The sequence below is a fragment of the Peromyscus eremicus genome, chromosome 8a (assembly GCF_949786415.1).
Source record: "Peromyscus eremicus chromosome 8a, PerEre_H2_v1, whole genome shotgun sequence".
Classification (NCBI taxonomy): Eukaryota; Metazoa; Chordata; class Mammalia; order Rodentia; family Cricetidae; genus Peromyscus; species Peromyscus eremicus.
This window is the reverse complement of record NC_081423.1, coordinates 19,527,933-19,553,436: the sequence shown is the minus strand read 5'-3', so window position 1 is coordinate 19,553,436 and position 25,504 is coordinate 19,527,933. Positions and strand designations below refer to the sequence as shown.

The following is a 25,504-nucleotide window of genomic DNA, read 5'->3' as shown; positions in this document are numbered from 1 at the left end:
GCCTCTGGCCTTTCAAAAGCCAACAACAGACTGGAGAGACAATGGCGCTCCAGCAATTACGATGAGAATGTAAATGAACATGATTTAAATACCAGAGGCATGATAATTTTGGAAATGGCTAAATAAACCTAATAATCTCATTCCTGCAATGTTCAATTATGGTATTTTAATTAAAACCTCCTAAGGAGAGGGGTGGCTAGACACAGCCTACCTTAATTATCTTTATACTTAGTAACTAGTCTCAAAAAGAAAGAAAAAGAGAATGAAAGAAAGTTTCTGTTTCCAGGGAGATAAGTGTGTTTTATTTTTGAATGGTAAAAGAGGAAATTTATGGAGCGGCTGTTGGGATTCAGCATTGTTTAGGGGCACCTGGAAAAAAAATGAGATTTGTCCTTTACTACTGGAGGATAAGATTGATATCTTTATGAAAAGATATTTCATATTCAAGGCCACAGGTCTGGGGTGGACAGACAAATCAATGGGCTCAAAGACATTCAAAGGAAAGAGATAATTGATTCAGGAGGTCAAATAGTTAACAAAGAGCCATAAATTATGAATAACGACAGGTAGGAACTCTCTGGGATTAAGGTATCAGGAAAGAAACACATGGAAAATAAATCTTAGAATATGAACTCCCAAATAAGACCGTTAAATGAAGATAAAAAAAATAAAAAATAAAAACTTACAAAGCATGTGACACGAACCCTTCCTCTAATGTATTACACACTTTGATACAACTGTGATATGTTCCAAGGGACAAGCAGATGAAACATGGCCTGTGGGTCCTTAAAGCCCTCAGGCTCTAGAAACAAAAGATGCTGATAGAGAAATCCTTTAGTAGTCACTGAAGGAAGCCCAGCCAGGCAGGCTGTTCCACACAGAAGACACTCTGATTAAAGATAAAATAGAGATGCATTCCCTCACCCTGGTTAAAAAAATAAAATCCCAATTGCCTCCCCAGAGGGAGGAAATAAACGTCTTAGACTGGAGGGGTGCAGTTGACAGGAGATGCGTCTTGCTAAGAGCATTGCTGGCAGAGTTCTGGTTAGCTGGAGAGATAACGTACCCATGCCCATGGCTTCTTGCGGAGGTGAGGGGAGGCGAGGCTCAGGATGGCTGGATTTAATTCAAGGGCGCTCACTATCAGGGACTTGGGCAGGCAGGGCCTCCCAGCTGAGCGAGATAAGGCCTTCCGTATCTCTGGAGCTGTGTTTGCGGGAAGGTTTAGCTACCACTGAAGGGCCCAGGGAGGTTTTTCTCCTGCTGCTTTGACAGGGAACTCGGGATGGAGCTACAGGCACAGAAGACTTGACTGGCGCTCCTGAGTGACAATCTGCATCGTTCACAAGTTCTTGTCCCTCACTGAAGTCCCCTCAGTGAGCTGCTAGATTTGTGACTGGGCAACTTTAGTCAGTCACAGCCAGGTCCATACCAGGCAGCCTGGATCCCTTGCTGGGCTCTGGCCTGAGGGGGGTGGGTCTGTACCCTCCATGGTGGTGCATGTGAGGGTGGTGAGGTCCTAGGACAGCCCTTCTCTGTGACCTTCTTCTCAGGGCCTCCCAGCCTGGTCACTGCTGTCTTAATTGTCCTGTTCCACACTGCTTCTAGCAGCCCTTATCAGTCTTATAAACTACCTATCATACAGAGGAGGCGACAATTATGTGGTGTTTGTACCTGTCATATCTCACTCATCATGGTAGTGTCCATTCCTCACAGAGGCTCAACACACCAGATCCCCACACATCATAACTAACTTTGATCTTCTCTAAAGTACTCACTCAGAACAGTCTATGTTTTAACCCTTGGGTGCCTGACAACCCTTCTGCACATAGGGGGAGTCCCTCTGAATGGCTGCCTTAAGTTGGTACTATTGGTGAGAGGGCAAGATTCATAACTTATTGATGTCTAGAGATTGGGGGCAAAATTCTCATGTCCTCAAAAGACATCTGGCTTCATGTCAGAAATGACAAGGACCATCATGTGCAATGGGCGTGGTTGCTTTAAGCGGGGAAGGGATAAGGATGTTCCATCCCTACATTTAGCTAAGGAGACTGCTGCTAGATCTAGGCTTTCCCAAGGGCCAGGGCTCGAGCACCAGCATTTCTAGGACTGTGGTCGGGCAACCTTACTCTCCTGGGGCTTGGACTCTGGCTGCTGTTGGACGAGCAGTGTCCGGGCAGTGTGCTGACGGGAGGCCGCTTTCCCGACAGAGAAGCATTCGCGGTCATACGGCACTTTCCTCTTGGCACCCACCTGTCGGGTAGTGTTTTTACATTCTCCCTAATTAGTTTTCCTCAGTAGCTCTTGGATGGCTCCTGCACTCTGTAATTATTTCTTTCACTGGCACTTATGCCGATACTGCACCCTTTGCCTGATAATTACTGTAATTATAGTCACTATGTTTGAATTTGGTGCCTGTGTGATAAACGGTTTTATTATATGTGTTTGATGGGAAGTGATTCCTAAGTGGGCGTCCATAGGAAGTTATTGAGGTACTACTCAGAGATGTGTTAAAATGTTTTTGGAGAATAAATAACGTGATGAAGTAATAATGTGATGGGGAAAGAGCAGGGAAGAGAGAGGAGGGGCATGCTGAATTCAAGAACTTATTCACACACACAGTCTATCTCTTGGCATCCTCGGGCCTCGATGTTCGTTAATGGAGTTTGGTAAGCCCTCAGTACCATGCTGGTTAGTGTGTGTGTGTGTGTGCGTGTGTGTGCGTGTGTGGGTGTGTGTTTTGTTCAACTTGACACAACCTAGATTTACCTGGGAAGAGGGACATTCAATTGAGAAAATGCCTTCATCAGATTGGCCTATAAGGAAGTCTATAGGGCATTTTCTTGATTAATGATTGATAGGCAGATGGTCCCGAGCTGTATAAGAAAGCAGGCTGAGCAAGCCATGGGGAGCAAGCCAGTGAGCAGCGTTCCTCCACGGCCTCTGCTTCTGTTCCTGCCTTGAGTTCCTGTCCTGACTTCCCTCAGTGACGGACTGTGAGCTGTAAGATGAACTAAATCCATTCCTCCTCAAGTTGCTGCCCGGGGTTTGATCACAGCAGAAGAGAGCAAACTAGGACAACTGAAAGTGGGCAGTAACTAAGAGGAGAAAGAAAGGCAAGGTGGACTCCTGGTGTGCACTGGCTACCGAGGCTCAGCCTTTTAGAGGCCACTGGACTCCAATGCAGGACTGGGTTCCTGGAAACCTATATGACTCTTTGGGAATCGTTGTGCGTGTTTTCCCCCACCTCCCCAAAAAAGCTCCAGGACTTATCTCTACTTCTTTGCCACCAGAAGAGTTGGTAGACGCAGACAGAAGCAAACAAAATTTAGGATCTGGTTAAAAAGCTATGCCCTCTGGGAAGCTCTTGGGTCACTCGTCTACCTTCCACTCTTGGAGATCTCGATTGTTACGGGCCTGCATGCTTCAGTTCCAAGGGCTATGTAGGCAGTCTGGGCCTCCAGTCACCCACAGACCAAACCCTTAGATTTGCTCAGCACGTCCTGTGGGGCCACTAAGCTATCATAATCAAACTTCATTTGTCTCACTCCTCCCAAGTGCTATGCTAAGTGCTCTACATCATTATTTTACCTAATCCTCCCACCCATTCTTTGAGCTGTATTCTAGAATTATTTCTATTTCAGGTGAGTGACAACTTGCCAAAATCACACATCAGTAAGGGGAGAGCTAGGACTTCTAGCCGGACAGGCTTAGTCCGGGGCCTGCATCATCCCGCCTCCCCATTTCTACAAGCATTTAGGTGGCAGAGGGTGTGTAGTCAGTGCTAAAGCACCTCCATCTCAGCTGCATCCTGATGACATGCTGCTCATCAAATTTGAGGTTTCCTAGAGCCAGGGGGCTCTGGGGCTCAACAGAGTGTGATTCGTGAGTTCTTTTAGCATCTTCTATTCCAGATGTCAACAGATTCTTTCTTTGAACTCCTTACAGAAGGCAAGCTCTTTAAGTCATTACTGCATCCTTCAGCTGACTATGGGGTTCCTTCCGTACCAAATCCCTGGGATGGGTATGATCAGGATGAGGGTCCTGATAGGCATGTGGATCTTAGCCTAGGCAGGGAGAGCAGGTAGGGCAGGCTCACCTGGACACACATACTCCTTCTTCTGCACATCTGCCACATTGAAGCCTCTCAGGTGCACGGGAGCCATGCAGAGGGTGAACTGGCCAACTGTCCGCCGCTGTCGCAGCCAATCCGAGAGCCAGGCCAAATGACAATCACAGTACAGATGGTTGGAGTGGAGACGCCTGGGAGAAGGAGAGAGGTACCATTACACAGAGAAGAGAGTGGGCTAGACCTCTGGTGCCCTTGTCCCTAGCATGATCATTTACACGAGCCTAGGGCAGCATTCCTGACCCCATGCACAGGAAAATAAGGAGAAGCCACTAATATCTTCATGTGCAGGCCACAGTCAACAGATCTGATTCTGGAGGTTTTGAGCAATTTCCATGTCTTCATAGTAATTCTGTTCTTTTCCTTTCTGTGCAAGCAAGCATCAGCACGGGGGGGGGGGGAACACCACTACAGTGTGGTGACAGAGAATGACACCACACATCCTGGTGTGAGTCACACAGGGTGACTCTGCCGCACTGGAGTGCAGGACTTATGGCTGGCCTAGATGGAATTCTGCTTCCCCTCCGGTTCTGTGGGGCCGTGGGGCCGAGATCTACTTCAGGCTCCACTGCCTCTGCTTCATCGCCTCTGCATCCTTTATGATTCCACAGCACGAAATGTGGGGAGCTCTAAGCCAGTGCCAACCATGCACTCGAGGCAGGGTGAGGAGGCAGGGAGAGAAGGGGCTTTCTGGAGGGCATCCCTTCTCTCTACCCTCCTGTTAAAGAAGGTGTTGTCCTGAGAAGGGTCTTGTGATCTTTCTCTCTCCATGGTGCCTGCCTTCTCTTTGCCAAGATCTATTTTACCTGGTGGTTTCCTCCTCTGACTGATCTAGAGGCTTCTGGAAAGATTTCCTGACCATTTCTACACTACGGCTCTTCAGTGGGAGCTGTGATTCCAGATCACTTTCTTGCTCTTGAGTGGGTAAGATTCCCTAGATGACCCGCCTGTTCCACTTCTGAGGGGAATTCCCTCTGGCTAAGTGACTTGAACTTCCTCCTCTGAGCTGGGAGGCAACCAGGACACTCAGGAGCTTCTAGAGGGCCCTCCTTAAGGACTTCATGCCAGCATTTCCAACGTCCACATTCCTTACAGTTGTTAGAATTGGTGATGCGTGAGTTTTAGTAGCATGGGACTCAGGTTTCTTTGTAAATTTCCAATAGGTAATCCTGGACACGCTAATCAGCCAGCTGCTACCTTGGGACCGTCGAGAGCCTTGTGTCAAACCCATTAGTACAGCGCAGCAGCCCAGAGGAGTGGCTTGGATCAAGTACTATAATGGGAGAACTGAAGGGCCCTTGTCCACATCCCACTTAGCACAAGGTCAACATTGCCGAACAGTAGCCAAGTGCAGCTAACTCAGGCTGTGTGCTGCTGAGCCTTCGGTCAGCAGTGGGCCCAGAACCCCAGCAGACCAGGTCCACTGGGGCTTGGCTGCCCCAAACCCTATCATTCCAGGTGGGTTAAATGAACCCCAAACTTACATAAAGTGTAAAACTTTTTTTTTTTTTTGGCTAAAAATACCTGTAGATATGAAGTACTTTTTGTATTTCAGAGTTAAATCAGATATACTTTCAGAAGCTCCAAGGCCCTAGACATAGAAACTATAGGGTCCTAACACACTTTCCCCCTTTAGTTTCCAAGTTCAAACCCTCTGAGCTAATGCAAGCATGGCCTCCCCTAAGCCTGGTTTCTGAATACCATAAAACAGTTGGGAAGGGCGCTGTGGTCCAAGTCCCAAGCCAGAGGGAAATACCTCAGTTGGAGGAGGGTAGACAAGACCCCTGCTTACTAATGAGCAAGATCACTTGGTGCCAAGAGCAAAGGAAAGACTAGTTACCATTTTCTAAATGGCAGGGAGGAGACGAGGGATTTTCCTATCAGCCCCTATCAGGTAGCAGTGATGCCTGGGCACAAACCATAGTGGTTCTGTGCGGGATAGGAGGAGCACAGGGCAGCCTGTGGTGTAGTGTAGGCGGAGGGGAGGGGATTCTGTGTGTGCCAGGAGACTCAGCCAGCTAAGCAGCTTGCCTTTTATGTGCCGTTTGGTAGTAATGCAATGACGTTAACACACAGAGATGACTTTGAGATAAGCATGGGTCTCCAAGGTGGCTAAATCAGAACACGTTCCCATCAGTTGCAACTGAGGATGAAAGTTTAGCAGCAAGAACGAGGTTTAGGCACGCCCAGGTTTTAGTCGGGTGCTTCATTTCTGGGTTTACCAAGAACCAGCCCCAGTCACCGCTCTTCTCAATCTTGTTACAGATGCTTCTATCCTTCTATCTTCCTGAGACCTTCTCCATCCCAATGTGGGAGCACAGAGAAGTAGCAACCTCAACTGATACAGAAGCCACATGGAACCTTAATCAGAAAGCCCTGGCAGGAGACAGACTCGGCTCCCTCTGTTAGGGATATTACCTATCAGAAATGATGGCGGATTCTTTAAAGTCATCTTTCACACCATGCTTGGAAGATAAAATGAAGCAACACAGCTCCAGACACTAAGTATGCTTTTTTTTTGTACGTGTATGTGTGTGTATGATGCATGAGTATATGGTGTGTGTGTGTGTGTATGTGTGTGTGTGTGTGTGTGTGTGTGTGTGTGTGTGTGTGTATGCAAGTGAATGTGGCTGTGCATGTGCCACAGAGCATGGAGGTCAGAGGACAACCTAGGGTGTCAGTCTTTGGCTTCTATTGGATCTGAGACAGTCTCTGTGGCCTGCCATCGTGGAAGCCAGGCTAGCTGGCTCATGTGCTTCTGGGGGTTCTCCTGTCTCTTGCCTTCCATCTTGTCCTAGGTGCCCCAGAATTATAGACCAGTTGTGTACTATCATGCTGGCTTACTAAGGACTTTTTTAAAAAAAAAAAAAATCATGAGCATCGGGAAATTTGATGTGGAAATTGCTAAGAATGGTTCTAATCCTCTGAGTGGGGAGGAAAATTATTTAATTATGTTCCACAGTTTTAAGTTGTGAGGGTGATGCCATAGGGTCCCTGGACCATGTGGAAGCTCTGGTTTCTCCTTGCTCTGCTCATCCGGCCGCAGGTTCCTCTGTTTTCCACCCCTCTGGGTGATCTGAGCTCTGGCTCTGATGTCCAATTATCTAATACTGGCACTGGTTCCAGCTTTCTGACTTTGACCTTTGGGCAGTGATTTCATTCTAGGCCTCAGTGCTACCAGCTATAAAATGGGAAGAAGGACTGTTCCGTGGGCTGAAGTAACACATAGGGAGTGCTTCACACAAGACCTGGCACACTGTAGGACCACGGAAGAAACATTCGCTGTTACTTTGAGTCCACAAACAGTGGATTTCAGTGTCTTCCCAAACTACGGCCCTGCCTGTCTGTGGCTGCTGCTGCTGCTTATACAGATGTGAAAGCAGCCGGGTGCATACTGCTTGTGATCTTTTGAGGATGGACACACCGTATTCCACACAGATGAGACCACCTCTGTGGAGCAGAAGGCGAATGAACACAAATGCCAATTTACAAAGGGTGCCTTTTAGCCACAGATGCCAAATTAAATTTCCAGCAAATCCTTTTAGAGAGGGTCAGTGTTTGTTTTCCATCAGATTCGGCTTTCTGGATTCTGTGTCAAAGCTTCCCTTTGGAAATCCCATTGACGACTTCCTTCCCCTCTCCTCCTCCCTCTTCTCCAACACCAGTCACCCACCCCCAACGCTTTAATTACAGTGAAGGGGGATTAGTCACTTCGTCCCCAGGGAGTTCTGTACAGAGCCATCTCTGAATTAAACTAAAGAGAAAACGGCAGCAGGCAGAGAGCAAAGGGACAGACGAGATTGATTGATTGATCTGAACTCATCAGACGGATATTCGGTACCATAGAGAAAAATCACAAGAGAAAGAAGATAAAACTCCTCGCCCACTTCCTCTCCTCAACGTGCCCCAAGTAGGCACCCAAGAGCCCAGGCTAACCACCTCCCTCAGCTCTTATGGACCTAGCCTCTCTCTGTCACTGCTGTTGAAAAAGACACAGAAGGAAGCCTGTCACTGAGGAGGGGGTCAGGGGGCGCTGCAAGGCTGTGTTCTATAGTGAGGATTTCTGGGTACCCACTCCTTGGGAGAACAGACCCAGTATCCCGAGGCTCACTTCTGACTTCCCGTTTTGGAACCTGGACTCCATGCTTCCTCAGCTTAATTGTGGTTTGCTGGGTGCTCAGAAGACCAAATGGAATCCCCTTAAAATTCTATTACCGTACCATCCCGTTTTCAGAGGAAGGGAAAATGACTCATTTTCCTAGGTGTGCTGTCATCTGAGGGTCCCCGACAGGAATCTGGGAGCGGAGATGGGGGCATGGTCTGGGATGCTAATTACTGATGATAACTAACACTTCTGTGCACACGTGTAATAAGCACACTTCCCGTGTTACATCACAGTGCACCCTCACAGTGATTCTAACGTAAACATGTATTATTAAGTCCCTGACCCAAAGCACAGAAAGATGAAGATATGTCCTAAGTAAGCGGTGGAGCCTGCACGGAAACTCAGATCTGCCCGCTCCAAAACGCTCTGCACTGCTTTCTTATACATCCCTTCCTGGGTCTTGGTTTCACTCTCACCTAGAGATAAGCTCACTCTTGCAGGAACGCAATGGCTTCCAAACTATAAGAGCACGGAGGCTCATTGCCAACAGATTTATGGGCAAGACACCAAGAGGTCCCCACCCCATAGGTCTGGGGTGGGGCTGGGGACTTTTGGTTTTGGAAAAGTTCCAGATGGTTCTGAGCTGCTGGTCTGGGGAGTACTGCTTACAGGATTCTCCATACTCTCGGATTTCATGTTGCCTGAGGAGCACAAGGGAGCAGTCCAGATTTCTAGATAATTGTGTGGTGATAATATATAATGCCATCTATTATCTCCCGGGTGATGGGCACTGTATGTGCTTAGTTCCATGTGCTCTGCACCAGCAGCCATATTTATAGAGGAAGGAAAAGCAGACATAGAGCCAATTAAGGGCAAAGGGCATTTCCGTTCTTTGCTTTGGTCCTAAATGTACGTGGTTAAAAGCTGTCAGGGGCTGGCTCTGCCTCTCTACTGTGATGCAAACACCCAGAAAGATAAGGACATCAAGCAGGAACCTCTTTGGAAAAGCCAACCAGGTTCTACCGCAGAAAGACGTACAAATGGGTGCCTGACTCAAAGTAGAGCGCCCCAGATAACAAGAGGCGTGGGCATGCTTCTGGAGCATCCAGTCTGAAGGGTTAATCTTATCCAGGGCACGAAAAGATGACGGACCAAGTGAGTGTATTCGCATATCCAAATGTTGCTCAGAGAGCAGGAGCATGTAGCAGGTGGCACCTTGGTGGGACAGAAAGGACAAAGATGCCTCCTCCACTCCCAGAAAGGAAAATCACATTCTGACAGAACCACCAATGGGATACGGCAGGAATGAGGTCAAGTGGAGGGGGTGTGTCTCCTCACCTAAGTTTTCTGTTTTTAAGTAAGTAGCTTTTGGCAACACAAAACTAACCAATTTCCTATCAAACACAACAAACCCTGTGCAGGAAGGCTCCTTACAGTTTTATGGTGATAAGAAATGAGTTTTCCTGGCACAGCAGGGCAGCTAGGAATCACGGCTGCACCATGGCCCTGCCCTGCACCTGCCTCCTCCAGTAAGTCCCCACTTGCTTTATGACTTTGGGTATGGGGACTGTGTGCCCGGCAGGCTTCACAGGCAGTGACAGCAGCACCTGAGCAGGCTTAAGGCAGGAGAGAGGTGGGGAGGAAGCGGTCTTTACTCACAGAGTCCGAATCTTCGGCATGTGGTTGAAGCTGGTGACCAGGATGCGGCTGATGTTGTTGTTGTTGAGGGTGCTGCAGAGACAGAGAAAAAGAAGTTATGAATGAGGGGCACTGAGATGTTCTTAAGTGTTGCGGGGGAATGGATATGGCTGTAAAAAAAAGTCAACAACTAAGAACCAGAGCATCCAAGTGTCTAGAGACAAGAGGAAACTCTCTAGATGATGGGGGGATCCACAGTCCTGATTCATGTAGGTTCCCCTGTCACCCATGAGCAATAAATCCCTGACTTAATCTTGCTATGTGATGAGTGCCTCATTATACTATCTTTCATTCTTCTTGTTCTGAAAAATTCACTGTATTTTGAGTCATGTGTATGCATATATGTGTGGGTATGCACATGAGTGCTGGTGCCCACATAGGTCAGAGGCATCAGACACCCCTGGAGCTGCCTAGCATGGGTGCTGTGAAAGGAACTTGGGTCCTCACCAAGAACAATACACACAACGAATGGGAGCTGTTTCTCCAGCCCCAGCATCTTTAACGCCTACTGGGATAAGTCAGTTACATGCCACTGTTCTCTTTTAGGGAGAGGGAAAATGTACCCTTTTGGACTGGTAGAGCAGAACCCCCAAAGGAGATGTCATACTCTTGTTACAGATGAAGAGGCCGAGCTGTAGCCAGGCAAGGCAACTTCCCAGCTTTGCCATCGCTGCTCAGCTCCGCAGGCGGATGGGACCAAGCCCCCTCTCACCTCATTCTGGTTTTGCTCACTGCACACACTGCCTTGCACATGATGATGCTATCTTGACAGGCTGATCTGTGTTTCCCAGGCCTCTTCTGGTCCTTCAAGAGTATCTTATCTCAAGAGGGACTAGCTCTCCTGTTTCTGGTGCTCTCCTTGACCATGGATGGAGTTACCACTGGGCAATGTTAGTCCCTTCAGCAGGGAAAAGCATAGAGAAAGATGTGAGCTGTACAAACAGAACTAATGAAATGCAGCTGCTGAAGAGTTGAAATCAGGATCTAAGAAAGTGCTGCCTCGGTTTACCCGCTATGACACCCATTATGAAGGAGAATGTGGCAGCAAGGGAAATCTCTGTGGGGGCTTCTGCAGTTCAGGTAGGCGGCTACACACTGGGATGTGGCCAGGCGGTTCTCCGGCTCCAACCCCACACTTGCTTTGCTTTGCATTCTGAAGAGCAAGAACTGGATCCAGCCTTTGGTCTGTTCCTTCCTGCTGCCCACTTGCTCCTGGACCTTTCTTTTCTCTCATCTTTCCAGAGACCAGATCTCACTCTCATCAGCCCAGATTCTCTCACTCTTCTTTGGCAAGCACAGATATTCACTGGCTTTAAGAGGAGCCATTGTTAGGGCTCTTGGTAAATATATTACTTTTTCTTCCTTCCTTCCTTCCTTCTTTCCTTCCTTCCTTCCTTCCTCCCTCCCTCCCTCCCTTCCTTCCTTCCTTGCTTCCTCCCCACTCCCTTCCTCTCTTCTTTCTTTCTTCCTTTCAGTCTTTCTGACACAGAGTTTCTCAGTGTAGCCCTGGCTGTCCTGGATCTTGATCTATAGAGCAAGCTGTCCTCGAACTCAGAGATTCAGACTGCTTCTGCTCCACCCCGCCCAGAGCTGTAATTAAAGGCATCCACCACCACTGCCTAGTTAAAAAATGTGTAGCCCTGGCTGTCGTGGAACTCGCTCTGTATACCAAACTGGCCTCAAATTCAGAGGCTCACCTTTTTCTTAAAGCACCTTCTCTGTGAGCTACCAACGTAGGCCATGTAGTATGCACTCAGTAAACAGAGTTCATCCATTTCCCAACTGTGTTGGAGAGAATCGTGCCCTGTCCTGTAGTGATCTATCCCTCACCTCAACCTTCCAAAGAGAAAGAGTGCTTCATTCAAACACTGTCACCCCAAGCCTCAACCCAAGGGGTCCTGCCAATTCTCCGGCCCTTGTGACCTTAGTCCCAAGCAGGGTTCCAGTGATCACACTTGCCACTCAAACCCACTCCTCAAATGCTCTGGTCTCTCCATTTCTTGCTTGGTAGGTAGAGAGTAGGGAGCGCACAGAGAAAAAGAGCCCAGTTCTTGTCCCCCCACCCTCTGACATCCACTGTACACCCACGACGTGTTCAGCCTATGCCAGGCATCAGCAGAGGGGAACACACCCATTTACAACGGCTTGTGTCTGTGTGCCTCACGCAGCTGCACCAGCTCAGAAGTGGAAACTTTTTGGCTCTTTTGGGTAGCTCTCCCCACACCAACTGGTTTTTGTGCATGCACGTGTGTGCATCCCGTCTCTGTCCACCCAAGGAAGCCTTCGGAGCCTTTTTATCAGGCAACACTAAGAAAGAATTCACCAACCCCATCAGGCTGAGTTCTGCTGGATCAAGGAAGTCTCCGGGACAGAAGCCATGCTGTCTCTTCTCCTATCATCTCAGAATTCGCTCTGCACTTGGGGGGCGGCATTATGTGCAAGGCAGTGCACACAATGAACAAAGCCAGGAAGGGAGCAAGTGAGCGCTTGGTTCAGATCCCAAGAGTTCACAGCCAGCCCTCGCTTGGCTGCAGATACAGGGCAGCTAACATTCAGGCTTCAGCTGGAACCGTATCCAGCAGCGGCCCAGCAGCAATGACTTATTAACGTATTACTACACTGATATTTAAATGTGAGCCGTAATGAGAGCTATAAAACATTTACGATAATAGCAATTATTCCAGAACCCGAATGACTAAACACAGTATTCACACTTTCATGATTTGCTGCTGGAGGCTGGCTGGCCCGGGGATGTCAGAAGGTTGCTAACCTCTTAGACACTGATTGCCCTGGAAGCTGCGGTTGCTGTTTTGCTAAGAAACATAGATTCGTTTGATTTCTTGCCTTGGCAGCTTTGGCCCAGGGAGGGAACGCCGCGCTCTGTCTGGCTCTTAGGTCTTGCCTAAGCATCTGGCATTCAATGGGAGAGCTGGCATGAGGTTCCCCGGGCAGAGGGGCAGAGCTGGTGAGCATGGGTCTCAAAAGGCAGAGCCCTCGTTAGAGTCCTGGCGCTGCCTTTTATAGCCCACGTCACCGTGGGTAACTTTCTCAATCTCATTACCTTTCTCCTCTGCAACACAGGGGTAATAATAATGATCTCACAGAGTGCAGGCAGTGATGAAGTGAGATGGCACCAATCCCCAGGATTAACCACGAGATTCTTGTACAGAGGTAGGCTCTGGGTTGTGGCTCGAGAGCCTACCATTCAATTTCGCTCATCCAGGGGTGGAAAGGTGACTGAGTTGGTAAACTGTTGGCCTTGCGATCACGAGAACCTGAGAGTGACGCCTAGAACTCACATCAACTCCTCTTGTTACCTTACGAAGCAAGGAGTAGTGTCAAGACTTGAATCTAAGCAAGTCTGACCTCAGGGATGAGATCTGTATAGGCTTCCTGTTGCTGCCACAACAGATGAACAGGACTTTGTTAGCTTGAATTTTTTTCTCCTACAGTTTGGAGGTCCTAAACCTAAGGTGGGTCCATGGGAGTGGACTTCTCAGGAGTCTTTGGGGGTGGAGATCTGTTTCCTCTCTATCGTAACTTGAAGGGGTTGTCTACATTCCTTGATCCATGCCTCATTCCTGCATCATTCCGGCATCTTAGGATCTCATAATAATGACTTATTCCCCTTCTCAGGAGGCTTGTAGATTACAGAATACAGATCTGCTCACAAGATCATTAATTTGGTCCCACTTTTAAGGGCCCCTTTTACCACTTAGTGTGACACCCACAGACTCCTGGGATGAGGATGCGGCGATCTTTAAAGAGGCCATTATCTAGCCAACCACCAATCTCTTGAAACAAGGTATATAAAGCACAAGGTATATATGGGGCAAGGCTCCGAACTGGCTTTCAGTGATTGTCACCGTTGTTACTGTGGCTTGTGGTTAGGCCTTTCCTCCATGGCTTCACGGAGTCCCATCTGATACAGCTAGCACTTTGAGGTCAGGATTAGTACCCCCATTTTAGAGATGAGCAGTCAGAGGCCAGGAGAGGCTGAGGGTCCTGCATGGGCAGCGCACTAGCTGTTGGTGAATTCTGGGCTGGCTGTTCTTTCTTCTCACCTCATTCTTCCTGACTCACCCGCTCGCTCGCTGCCCTTTGCTTTTAGGCGAGGTGGCTGATGCTGCAGTATAGCTCCTATCTGTCACATCTACTCTGGGCCCCAAGCTAGGAAATCTGCATAAGCCTCCTGTCACCTGTTTTATAAGCCTTAGCCGCAGAAAACAAAAGGCTCCCTCTGTCAGTGCCACAGTCCCCACTCCCCCACCGTTGGTGGCCTTCCTGTGCTACAGCTGACATTGTCAGCCTCATGCATTTACCTCCATCCCCCGGAGAGGCCATGCTGTTCCGGGGTCTACCTTGAGCCCCCTTGCTTTTCTCTTCTGAAGCTATGTGGAGAAAAAGTACTTCTCCCAAATTATCCAGGTAAGATTGGAGGTCTCCCCCCCCCCCAGGAAATACTATTAATTCAGCATTTTAATTTAGGTTTCAAGCTCACATCTGGGGTTAAATTTATTCTGTTAATTTCTTTTTCAATTTTAATTGAAATTTTATGTGTATGGGTGTTCTGCCTGCATGTCAGTCTCTTTATCACTTGCATGCCTAGGCCTGTGGAGACCAGAAGGTGTTAGAGCCTCCGGAACTGGAGTTAGAGATGATTATAAGCCACCATGTGGTTACTGGGAATCGAACCCGGATCCTCTGGAAGAGCAGCTAGTGCTCTTATCCACCAACCCACCTTTTCAGACAAGATTCTGTTACATTTAGGAGTATCTGGTCTCCCTCATTCCAACCACCCCAAAGGACACTTCAGTCTGAATCCTATCGAGAATGTCTCGCTTCCTCACAGGGTTGAAATGACAGCCCACCTGCTTCCCACATCTCTCTTTTTAAGTCCTTACCACATTATAAATACTGTCTACAATGCCAGTCCAGTGGCCCTGACGTTCTGTCACACTAGGAGCACAGCTGTCTAATAAAAGGTGACTGATGTCACACTTGACTGTGAGCCCCATGATTCTGAGCACTGGAAAGGGTCTATTCAATTTTTTACTCCAGGGGCTGTTGACACTGCTCAGTGGTTAAGAGCACTGGCTGCTTTTCCAGAGGACGGGGGTTCGATTCCCAGCAACCACATGAGATTCACAACTGTCTATAACTCTAGTTCTAGGGAACCTGACACCCTCTCTGGCCGCTGTAGGTGCCAGGGATACATGTACATACATGCAGTAAAAACATCCATAACACATACAAATAAATAAATAAAACTAATTATCTTTTCAAGCCACAAAAGATCATCGAGTTTACTATCTCTACCATGCTGTGCACATAGAACATGGGTGCCCTGCAGTTTCTAAGTCAAATGCTGGTAGGGTAGGGCAGGGGCTCCCCCATAACAACAAATTCATGAGGGAGCAGTGTGCATAACAGTTAGCTCCAGATTCTGGAGACAGGCCAAATCCCATCCCATAAGCTTGCTTTTGTCAATAAAGTTTCACTCATTTATTTTTGTGCTGTCTATGACAGTGCTTTTGTGTGATAATGGCTGAGGAGTTACGACATGGACCATGTGGCCCATGAAGCCCCAAATATTTACTATCAGGCTCTGCCATTTGGACCCTGTGTCTGCCAGGGAATAAGTGCTGGTAAATCAGAACTACAAGGGGATTAGGTCAAAGGCATTTAGAACTTAGAAAGAAAACAAACAACAAAGGCCCAAATAGTTTTAGGAACGCAACATGGTAATTAACAGACTCAAAGGCAGACAGTTAAACTCCTAGCCAGCACACCATGCTCCCACCCTGAAAAACAACCCTGGTGTTTCTATACTTGTAATGCTGTGTGGGGACCAGGTCCAGTACATGAGTCAGCCATATTGGGCTAGCTAGGAAATGGATATGGGCAATGATGCTCAGAGCATAGCTCCAGGCCTGCAGCATCACCCAAGAATATCAGCCATGCTTCTCAGCCCACTCAGACCTCCTGAGTAGAAACCTCGGGGTGGGCCCCTGCGCTGTACATTTTAACACACCCTCCAGAGGATTCTCATGCTAGCTCACAAGGTTTCAGGCATGCAAGACAACGTGACACCACTGAACTACTTCCCCAGCCCTTGGGTATTATTTTAAATTTTGAGACAGGGTCTCACCAAGTTGACCGGGCTGCCCTTGAATTTGCAACGCTCCCGCCTCAGTCTTCCAAGTAGCTGGGATTATAGGTGCACGCAGCCACACTCACATACGAAAAACCATTGAACACGGAGGGGGCTAAGAACAGAATCCCTCCCGCCTGTATGCAGGGCAGTATACAGGATGTCTACTTGCTGCTCCAGGACCGAAGACCGTTTTTATGGCAGACATGGTGTTTTCCCAATTGGGACTAGGGCACTGTAATCACCGCCACAGAGCTCTGGAGTGGCTTCTCCCCACCCCACCCCTAGCTCTCTACTGGTCTCTGCTGGGTGCTAATGTGTGGTTCTCTCTTGTATCATTCAAGATAGCCATCTTTGATCTAAGGATCTCTGACCAGCTCCATCCACTCCACCCTGGCAACCTTAATAAGGCTGACATTTCCCTCTGTCTCCTCCGATTAGGCCATCGCTTTATCACTCCGAGCTTTCTTGGCTCTGGGTGTAATCTGCATGTTGTGTGTCCATAACACCATGTAATTGGCTCTAATGCACCAATATTATCTGCGCGCATGTATCACATAATTGCAAAAGCAGGCGTCTGCAGTGAGTGCAATTGCAGCCTCCCACTGGGCCAACTTTCCTGGGTTCTGAGAACCCCTCTGGTACATACGCTTTCCAGATGCCCAGACTCCTCGGGTCTGATGGACTCACTTGGTAGCCGGGCCCATTCATTCCCTGCCTCCCAGCAGCTTCCTTCTCCCCAAGCCCAGATAAGAGAGGTGACTCCTTCCTTAGTGGTCCCCTCGATGAGTCATCAACAACCAGTGGCAATGGGATACCTTTTATTTAAAGTGAATCTGGTCAGGACCAATGCTCCATGCCTGAAAGCTAGAACTACCTCCAACAGTGCTTCTGTTGAATTCACAGAAGTGGATGGGGAACCATTTTCTGAAGAGTAGCTGAGTGTAAACACTGGGGCTAGACCCTGTGGGAAACATCGAAACTGCTGGCACTGGGAATGCAAAGCACAGTGGGGTTCTGGCAGCTTGTGAACTTCAAGAGGCAGAGCTGGGAGCCCACAGCTTCTTCTCCCTCTTGCTTGGCCCGGGGAGGGCAAGGGGAATGAAACTCAAGTCTTTAGGGCTGTCCCTACATTGCTGGTTCTCTTCTTTGGCTCATAAGTCACAGCAAAACTGGCTGCTTTTCTTCTTGCCTGGCAACCATCATGCACCAGGAATCAGAACCTGTCGCTGGGGACCAAGTCCTTACACTCTTCAAGAGCCTATGAATGGATTCTTGAAGTGAGCATTTGCTCACTCAGCTCTTGTCAGCACTGGTGTCTGTGGTTTGTCTCTGCAGACTTGGTCCTAGGAGAGAGCACACACTGATGCCCGCGGGACCCAGTGAACTTGACCCTAACTAAGCCTCTCAGGGTCAGCAGGCCACCCTCGGCACCTAGTGGATGAAGCTCTTTCCACTGTTTCTCTTACAGTGAGGTGTGACTTGCCTTCTTTCCCAGCTCTGGACTGCTCTGGTTTGTCTAGATGCTCCAGTAAACTCTAGAAACCAGGAAGGCCGAAGTGGTGCATTGTTTGAGAAAATCTCAATTTCATGTTATATGTTCTGTCATGAACTCCCTAATTCTGCTGCGGAGCATGACTTGTCTGTAAAGAATAAAGCTTTGAGCTAGGGTTGCCTGGACTTCCCAATGAAGATGACCATAATGGTAGACAGTCATGACGGTGGTAATGATGCTGGCGGCCTGCCTGCAGGGCCTGGGCACTGTGCACAAATGATCCCATTTATTTCTCCTAACATCCTGAAATCCAGACCTATGCTCATTTGTTACCCCAAGCCAGGTGAATGAACTGTGCCAAGATCACACACTATAGTGCTGTAGAGACTACAGACACAGCCAGGTGTGTTACTGGGATCCACAGCTGTCAGTGTTACATGCAACCGCCACTCACAGAATTTCCTCCAGACAGATGTCGCCGTCCAACTCCATGCCTTCCCAAGGTGGAGGTGGGTCATGTGATTTGTGCGGAAGCCTCTTCACTGTGTCTGATATGTATGGACCAGGCTCACAGCTGAGGCTGCTCAAAGGCAACAACCCTGTTCCTGTACTAGAAAGAGGAAGAGTTCAGCTACACCAGTGTGGGGAGCCGTGGAGGCTACATGGAGGAGAAGACAATTGTGTCCCAATGCCTTTGAAGGAAAAGGCTTGTTTAATAGGTGAAAATGTCACCAAAAGTCATCGTGGCCCTTGGTGTTGTATGGGCTGAATGGGATTTTACGAATACACCACAGAACCAAGAGCTCTTTAACCTAAGCCTGTCTGTCTCTCCTACCGGATTGGGAAATAGGTCTCTGAGGTCAGAGGAGGCAGAAGGATGACGGGCAGCCACCACACCTCCACTACCTGCTCTCAGTTATCCTGGGTGCTGCGGAATACCAAGTTTCCTGATCTCCCTGCGGACCGTTTAAATTAAAGCTCATAACCATTGTGTGGGCATATAATGAAAACAACTGATGCCGCACTGATGAGACCATTACTCTCAACTGTTAGAAAACATAATGATCTCACAAGGGGCCTTATTCACTGACGTACAGCAGCCGGGCTCTCATCTGACACCTCAAATTAGCAGCCAAAGCAATAACAGCTGGGGTTTTTGTCTCAATATTTGTACCCGACTCTAAAGTGATTTGGCACTGGGCGAGTGTTATTTTTAAACACACAGAGCTCACCGCCAAGTAACATTTTAAATGGTCTCCAGGTGTCATGTAAAACCTACAGAAATAAATAAAAACAATCAGCTGCCAATTTGGGTCTTTGATGATTCGGATTCCTTAACCAAAGGGCTTGTCTTTGGTCCTTCCTTCATTCTGGATTCAGATTTCCTCGACAAGCAGGAATCCATCTCCATCCGCTCAGCAGAGCCTCGGTGTTAAGAGAGGAAGGAGAAGACACTTTGAAAAGTGTAGAAGGGGGAAGAGCAAAAGAGAAAGACGAACCCTCAGAGGCTGCCCCTGCTCAGCCGGATGCCTGGTTGTGTAAGTGTTTACCAGGCGCTAGTGTTTTTGGTGAGTGCATGCTGAAGAACTCCTTCAGGGAGCTAATCATGGACACTAGCAGTGGTTCTCAGTGGCTCAACTGCTGTCCAACTTGGTTAACCGCAAACAATATTGCTTAGAACGTAATGTGAATGAGGAAGCAGTGGCCTCCCTATTCTCTTTTATTGTCTCCAGGATGGAATCTGAACCCCAACACTGCTCTACCCAGGCAGGAGTCAGGCAGTTGCCACTAGGCCAAGGTATCTGCAGTGAGCCATGGATGGAAGAGTGACCTCCAACTTCTACAGCTGAGCAGGTGAGTTTGGAATCAAGAAGAGAAGAAATAGATAATTAAAAAAAAAAAAAAAACAACTCGGCTGTACTTGGTTCTGGCTTGGTAAGAGAGGAAGGAGGAGGTAGTGATTAAATACTTAAAAGTTGGGATGAGCACACTGTCTTGATGAAGACAGCAAGGATGTTTTTTTTTTCATTTAAAGATTTATTTACTTTTATTTTATGTATATGACTATTTTACCTGCAGGTATATATGTGCATTGTTTGGGTCCCTGGTGTCCACAGAGAACAGAAGAGGGTGCCAGACCTCCTGGAACCAGAGTTACAGACATCAGTTTTATGTGGGTGCTGGGAATTGAACCCGGATTCTCTGGCAGAACAGCCAGTGCTCTTAACCACGGAGCCATCTCTCCAGCCCTAAAAAGACTGTTTTGTGCCCCACTGTATAAGTAGGGCCTGTAAGCATGTTTGGCACATAGGGAGACTCAGTAAACATTTATCCAATGGGTGTTTTGTTTAAAGATAAGGAGGACGGTGTTTGGGGCATCTTTTGATACAAATAAATGCCCACTCTGAACAGCTTTCTGTGCTAATCCAGGGGACAACTCAATTATCTCCACGAGTGGGCTGCAGAGGGACCGCAGTAAATGCAGCCTTCCTAAATGAACTGTCACTTCGAATTTCCAGAACCTGTGCTAAGCTGGGGGGTGGGTGCAGTGTTTCCTGGATTTCCTTTCAGGTTTGAAACATAAACGTGAACCATGCAGGATTTTCATGGGAAATCTTCTGGATTTTTAAGATTGGCACCCAGTCACCTTGAGACACAAAATCCTGGGAGGTGGATTTGGTTAACGGGGGCCAAGTTTTGTGCTCTGAATCAAATGATGAACATTTTGAACTGGGACACACACACACACACACACACACACACACACACACACACACACACACACACACCGGCTCTTGAGGGCACCTGTAAGCTGTGGTTAACATTTTCTTCTGCATGTCACCTCTTGAAGGGCAGCTGTCACCTAAGAGGTGTCCCCTGCAAACCAGCTACTCAGATTCCCTGACTTTAAACAACCCAGCCGGATGCCATGGTATCTGCCACCCCACAGTTATTACTTGGTGACAGACATCCCTGCAGTTTCTGTTCTTGGGGGGAGACTGTTCCTTCCTGCAGGCGTGTCCCCGCCTGGCCCATGACTTCCATTCATCAGTTCTGTGTCTGCACCCTGAGTCACTGCAGAGAAACGACTCAGGGTGCTTGTGGCTTTGTTCCCAGGCTGAGACGCAGAGACCTCTGATATTCGTAATGGGGGAGGGGCTTTGTCAGAGAGCCGGGTGCAGTTCACACCTGTTTTACCTGGGTTCACAAAACAAGTGGTGGGGGGGGACTACGGTTCCCTAATTGAGCTTCTAGTCACCACTGGCAGCTGAGGAACGATGAACTGGGGTTGGATCCCCTCCCAGGCTACCCTCTGACCAGGTGGACACACTGGGGTGTCTGCTTCTTAAGCAGTGGTCAGATGCCTGGAAGGGCCTAAAAAGGCAGGGTGTTGTCCTCATGCAGAATGCAAAATGTTCCCTCTGGCAAGCCCGGGGATCAAGGGATGATGGTTCCGACAGAGTCTGGCTTCACTAATTTTTGTTTCCTGTCTGGTAATACGGAGAAGCAGACGGCAATAAAAAGCTTTGGATAAGGAGCCAAAAGGACTGCTTTCTGGCCTGGTTCTGCCATGAAATTTTCCTATAGCTACAGATACTTTACTTAACCTTTCTAGAGGGATTTTTTTTTTCCTTTTAAAATGAAGTGAACCCCCCCCCCCCCAGGGTCTTTCTATTCCTTCATTCCTTTGATTCCAGGAGGTTGGATGCTGGCTCTCAAGTGGCCTGGCTGGATTTTGAGTAGCTTTCAAAACACAACTACAAGTGTTCCTGGATTTCCAGCTGTGCACAAGGGCAGGACACCTGGCCAGGCTCCGCAAGTCACTTCCAGCCTCTGGACCTTGGCATGTGACCACAGTTACAAACAGGCTTCCTTTCCTAACTGGATGCTGTGTTTCCGGTTTATGTCTGGAGACAGACAGGCCCAGACAAGAGAGTGAGCTTGCCACTCAATTGAGTACCCAGTAAACAGAAGTCATTCACAAGACTGAGAGAAGTGAACACTGGCCGTGGGAGCTAATTCTCACAGTGGTCTGACTTTGGTGGGATGCAACTGTAATAATCCAGGGTGTTTGAGAATGTATCTTTTGTGGGTCTAAGAACTAGATGTTTAAATTAAGGTAGAGGAAGGGCAGAGAGGAGAGGATGATATAGCAACACATTTACTGTTAGATAATGCTTCATAAAATACAGCAATGGCAAGGGGGGTTTGGAGACACAGGCTTGGGAGAACTCTGGAACCACTGGGAAGACCTGGTCCAGCAGTACACAGACTTCCAATTGTCCCTCAAGAGGCATTGCCCCCTTAGGTGCCAACTGTGGAAATTTAAATTTCTACGACTTGAAGTGAGATGCGATGAAATAATTCATTCTCCAGGCATGTGCTCAGGAGTCATGCCTGGCTTGTAGCTACCATGTACATCCCACAGATGTGCAGTATTTCCTTCACAGAGCTGCCGGACATGCTTTTGTAGCCACACATGTGCCCGTGTTGCCATGGCTTCAGATAGTCAATGGAAGTTGAAAATATATTCTTTTTATATAAAATCAATTGAATTTCGGATGTCGGGATTGGATTCTAGTTTTCCTTTTGACACAGTTTCACTAAGCAGCTCAAGTGGGCTGGAATCCACTATGGAGCCCAAGATGGACTCAAACTCCTGATCTTGCCTCACACTTTCATGAGTTCTGAGCTTACATGCATCACCATGCCTAGCTTTGCTGGTTTTTAAAAAGTACAAACAGCAACTACATAAAACTAAAAAAAAAAAAAAAAAATCCAAAAAATTCCAAACCTTACACCCGAGTGTCAGTCACCAAAAACAGGTGTTAACAGGAGGATTTGCTTTAAAATCCTTCGTTAGTGAAGAACAATTCGGTGAGCTTCAGAATTCCTGGGAATTCCTTTACCCAGGAATATACACTGGTGCGTTTTCAAATAACCAGCTTTTAGTTAGTGGAGAAATGAAATCATAAGCTACCTCAGACCGTAGATTCTTTAAAGACCAAAAATGTTGGTTATTTACATTTGAAAATGACTTCAGACTTCAAATTAATTTTTACTTTTTCTTAAGCCGGTGTTCTTAAACCTCTTTATTTTAAACACTTGACCATCATCAAACATGAGACTGAGGGCCTCTTGAAGAGGGGTGTTTTACACAGCACAACAGTGCTTCTAGAGAAGCCGGTACCTGTCCTAGTATGCCAAGGACTGAATGGAATTCACAAAATGCAATTTCATCCTGATAGTCTGCGTACATCCTAATTTACAGCGTAGTGTCAAAAAAATCGTATTCAGGGATATTTTAAGAGTTTCATTAAGTAATGACAGTTCTAAATTCAAAACTATGTCACGAGTAAACACTGACTTCAGGACTGTTAAATGTGCAGCCCCCAGAGAGACCCAGGTGAAGCATTTTGTAAATAAATGAAAACCAATCTCATCTATTAGAATACACCAATTTTCACTGTAGCTCTGATTTTGTTCATGATTAAAAGTAAGTGGTGGTGGTGGTGGTGGGGAGAACTCACCAGATAGCTGGAGAAATATAAAACCAGAGGTAATGTGAGAAATGGGCAGGTCCTGTCAAACACCTCGTTCAACCTTTAATGTAACTAGGATAGCCATACATAACCTTAATTTTGTTCTGGACCAGAATGCAGCAACATTCTGCAGAGGAATTGTGGTGTGGAGATTCTCTATTTAGTTTATTAATTTCACCCTGACTTGGTGCCTTGCACTTTAGCCGACTACCTACTATGTGTGGCAGCGAAGCTGTACAAAGTATCCACCAACTTAAGTTTTCACACATCTTCACTCGCCAACAGTTAGGCACACACTAGTGACATCTCCTTTACACCACGGCTCTTAAGGGATGTCCTCACTGTCCCGTGAGGACCGAACCTCTTTTATCTAGTTTGGTGACAGTGAGCTAGCCTCCAGCTCATTGACGGTACCCATCAGCTCCTTGTTTAACCCTGGCTTCCTTCCTTCCTCTTTGTCTGGGGCAGTTCTGCAGACTCATATGTGATGGTGATTAGGCTGGGTTTAAATGTGGATCTGACTAACCTATAGATCAGCTTTTCAAAGAGAAAGACCATAGTTCCTGCATCGTTCTTCACGATGAGGACGGCCGCTGGCCTCACTGGTGCATACGCCTGTTCCTACTGTTTCAGCACTATAGTATGTCTTCAATAATTTTTAATTATGTTACTGCAGTAGAGCAGTTAAGTGCAAGGGCTTAGGTTTTGTGAAGAAATGAATCTAAGCACTGGAAGAAGAGTCCCCTGGACCTGGCCATTGTTACTCTGGGGAAATGATTCACATTTGTGGATCCTCAGTCTCACACTGGTTGAGCTGGATGAACACAATCCTCCCTATAAAGTTATGGCACACACATAAGTAATAGGCCACCCTCTTAAGTCTTAGCTTGTTGTCTGAAACATGCCAGAAAAAGACAATAAAGGATGCTCACACATGGCTGAAATAACAATGTTCCTAACAAATAATTCATATACTACATCACTGGGCTATGTAATATGTTATCACTATGTCATTATTATTGCTAACCAGGACAGAAGCAGCTCAGCTGAAATGGAGGACAGATCTCCACTTGCACTGAACTCCAGGTTTTTCTGAACTGGACTTTCCTTGACTATCCCCCAAACCAGGGCCTCACACCCCTAAGCCAGGACACTTTCCCCATGCTACAAGACTCTCAAGCCCATTGTCAATTTATTTCTGTCATCTTTCTCCAACACCAGAAAAAGAACTTCTTCCCACTTAACCCTCTGTCTATGTGTGGGGCACAATGTCCAGCCGTACTGTTCCCGCCTGGATGTGGCTGAATTAGAACGACACTAGGAGTCTGGTAGACTGTTGTCCCTTTGAGTAGTCTTCAGATGCATGAACCTAATTACTCCCCCTTTAAAAATCAAAGTGAATTGGGAGGCTAGCTTAACTCCTGAGATGAACCTCCTAGGATATGAGTCATGAGGCATTCCTGGATGTTCTGGGGTGTCCTTGCTCAGTTTGGGAAGTCCTAGACTCTATGTTTCTCAGGTCTCTCTGTGCATGGCCACTGAAAAATTCTGGCAGGCTCTGGTCCGGAACACTTCACCTGGCACTCTGCTGGCACTGTGTGCTCATGCCTCTTGGATGGATTAAAATGAAGGTTGCCTAGGTTGGCAGTGAACATACAGGAGAAAAAGTGGATGGCAAAGCAGAGTGTGAGTGGGGCAGATGTTCCTCATCCATGGATGACCATTGCAGTGTAGAACTGTGGTCTCAGAGTTGCCAAATGTGTCTGGATTTTTGAGAGAAGCTGGAAATTTGGAATTTTATGTAAGTGATTCCAATTTTTAAATGTGAAATGTAAATCATATATATATGTATGTATATAGATTTTACAGAATAAAAAGTCTTTCTTCTTTGCCTATGCGATACGGTTGGTGGTCTAGTCTGCAACCTCTGGTTTGAAAGAGAGCAGAAAACTGGATGCACCTTTGAGTCTGCCACAGATGTGTGGCACTCCCTCAACCTCCTTAACATTATCAAACTGTAATGATAGGTGGATCTTGAAAGGACAAGCTGTTTCGGCTCCCCAACCTTGCCAAGGGTCCCCTTTGAACGGAGAGCACAGACCAAGGAGCCAGGACCCCAGGTTCTAATCTCTCTGCTAAGTACAATCTACTGTTGACCTTGGGCGCACCGGTACTAGGAGACCCCAGGGAGGTAGCCGGGCTGCAGAAGGTTAGGAGGTATGGCTCTCCCTCCAGTCCCAGCCTTTCCTCTACACGTTACCTGAGCCGTAGCTGGTCATTCTAGAGACACCTAAAGGTCCTGCCAGTGCCGGCTATAGTGAAGACACTGAATTTCCCAAGTTGGCAAGTGACAGAAGTAGGAACAAGACCTTCAGACCTG

At 47.5% G+C, this 25,504-nt stretch overlaps 1 protein-coding gene across 1 annotated transcript in view; it reads right to left on the bottom strand.

The window, feature by feature from the left end:
- Nucleotides 1–25,504, bottom strand: part of LOC131916537 (slit homolog 3 protein-like) — a 562,664-nt gene that overhangs the window by 88,120 nt on the left and 449,040 nt on the right. Inside the window, exons 7-8 of the mRNA XM_059269895.1 lie at nt 9,894–9,965; nt 4,100–4,263 (exon numbers count right to left, since the gene is read on the bottom strand). Coding sequence (XP_059125878.1) covers nt 4,100–4,263; nt 9,894–9,965 — 236 coding nt within the window. The remainder of the gene's footprint in view (nt 1–4,099; nt 4,264–9,893; nt 9,966–25,504) is intronic.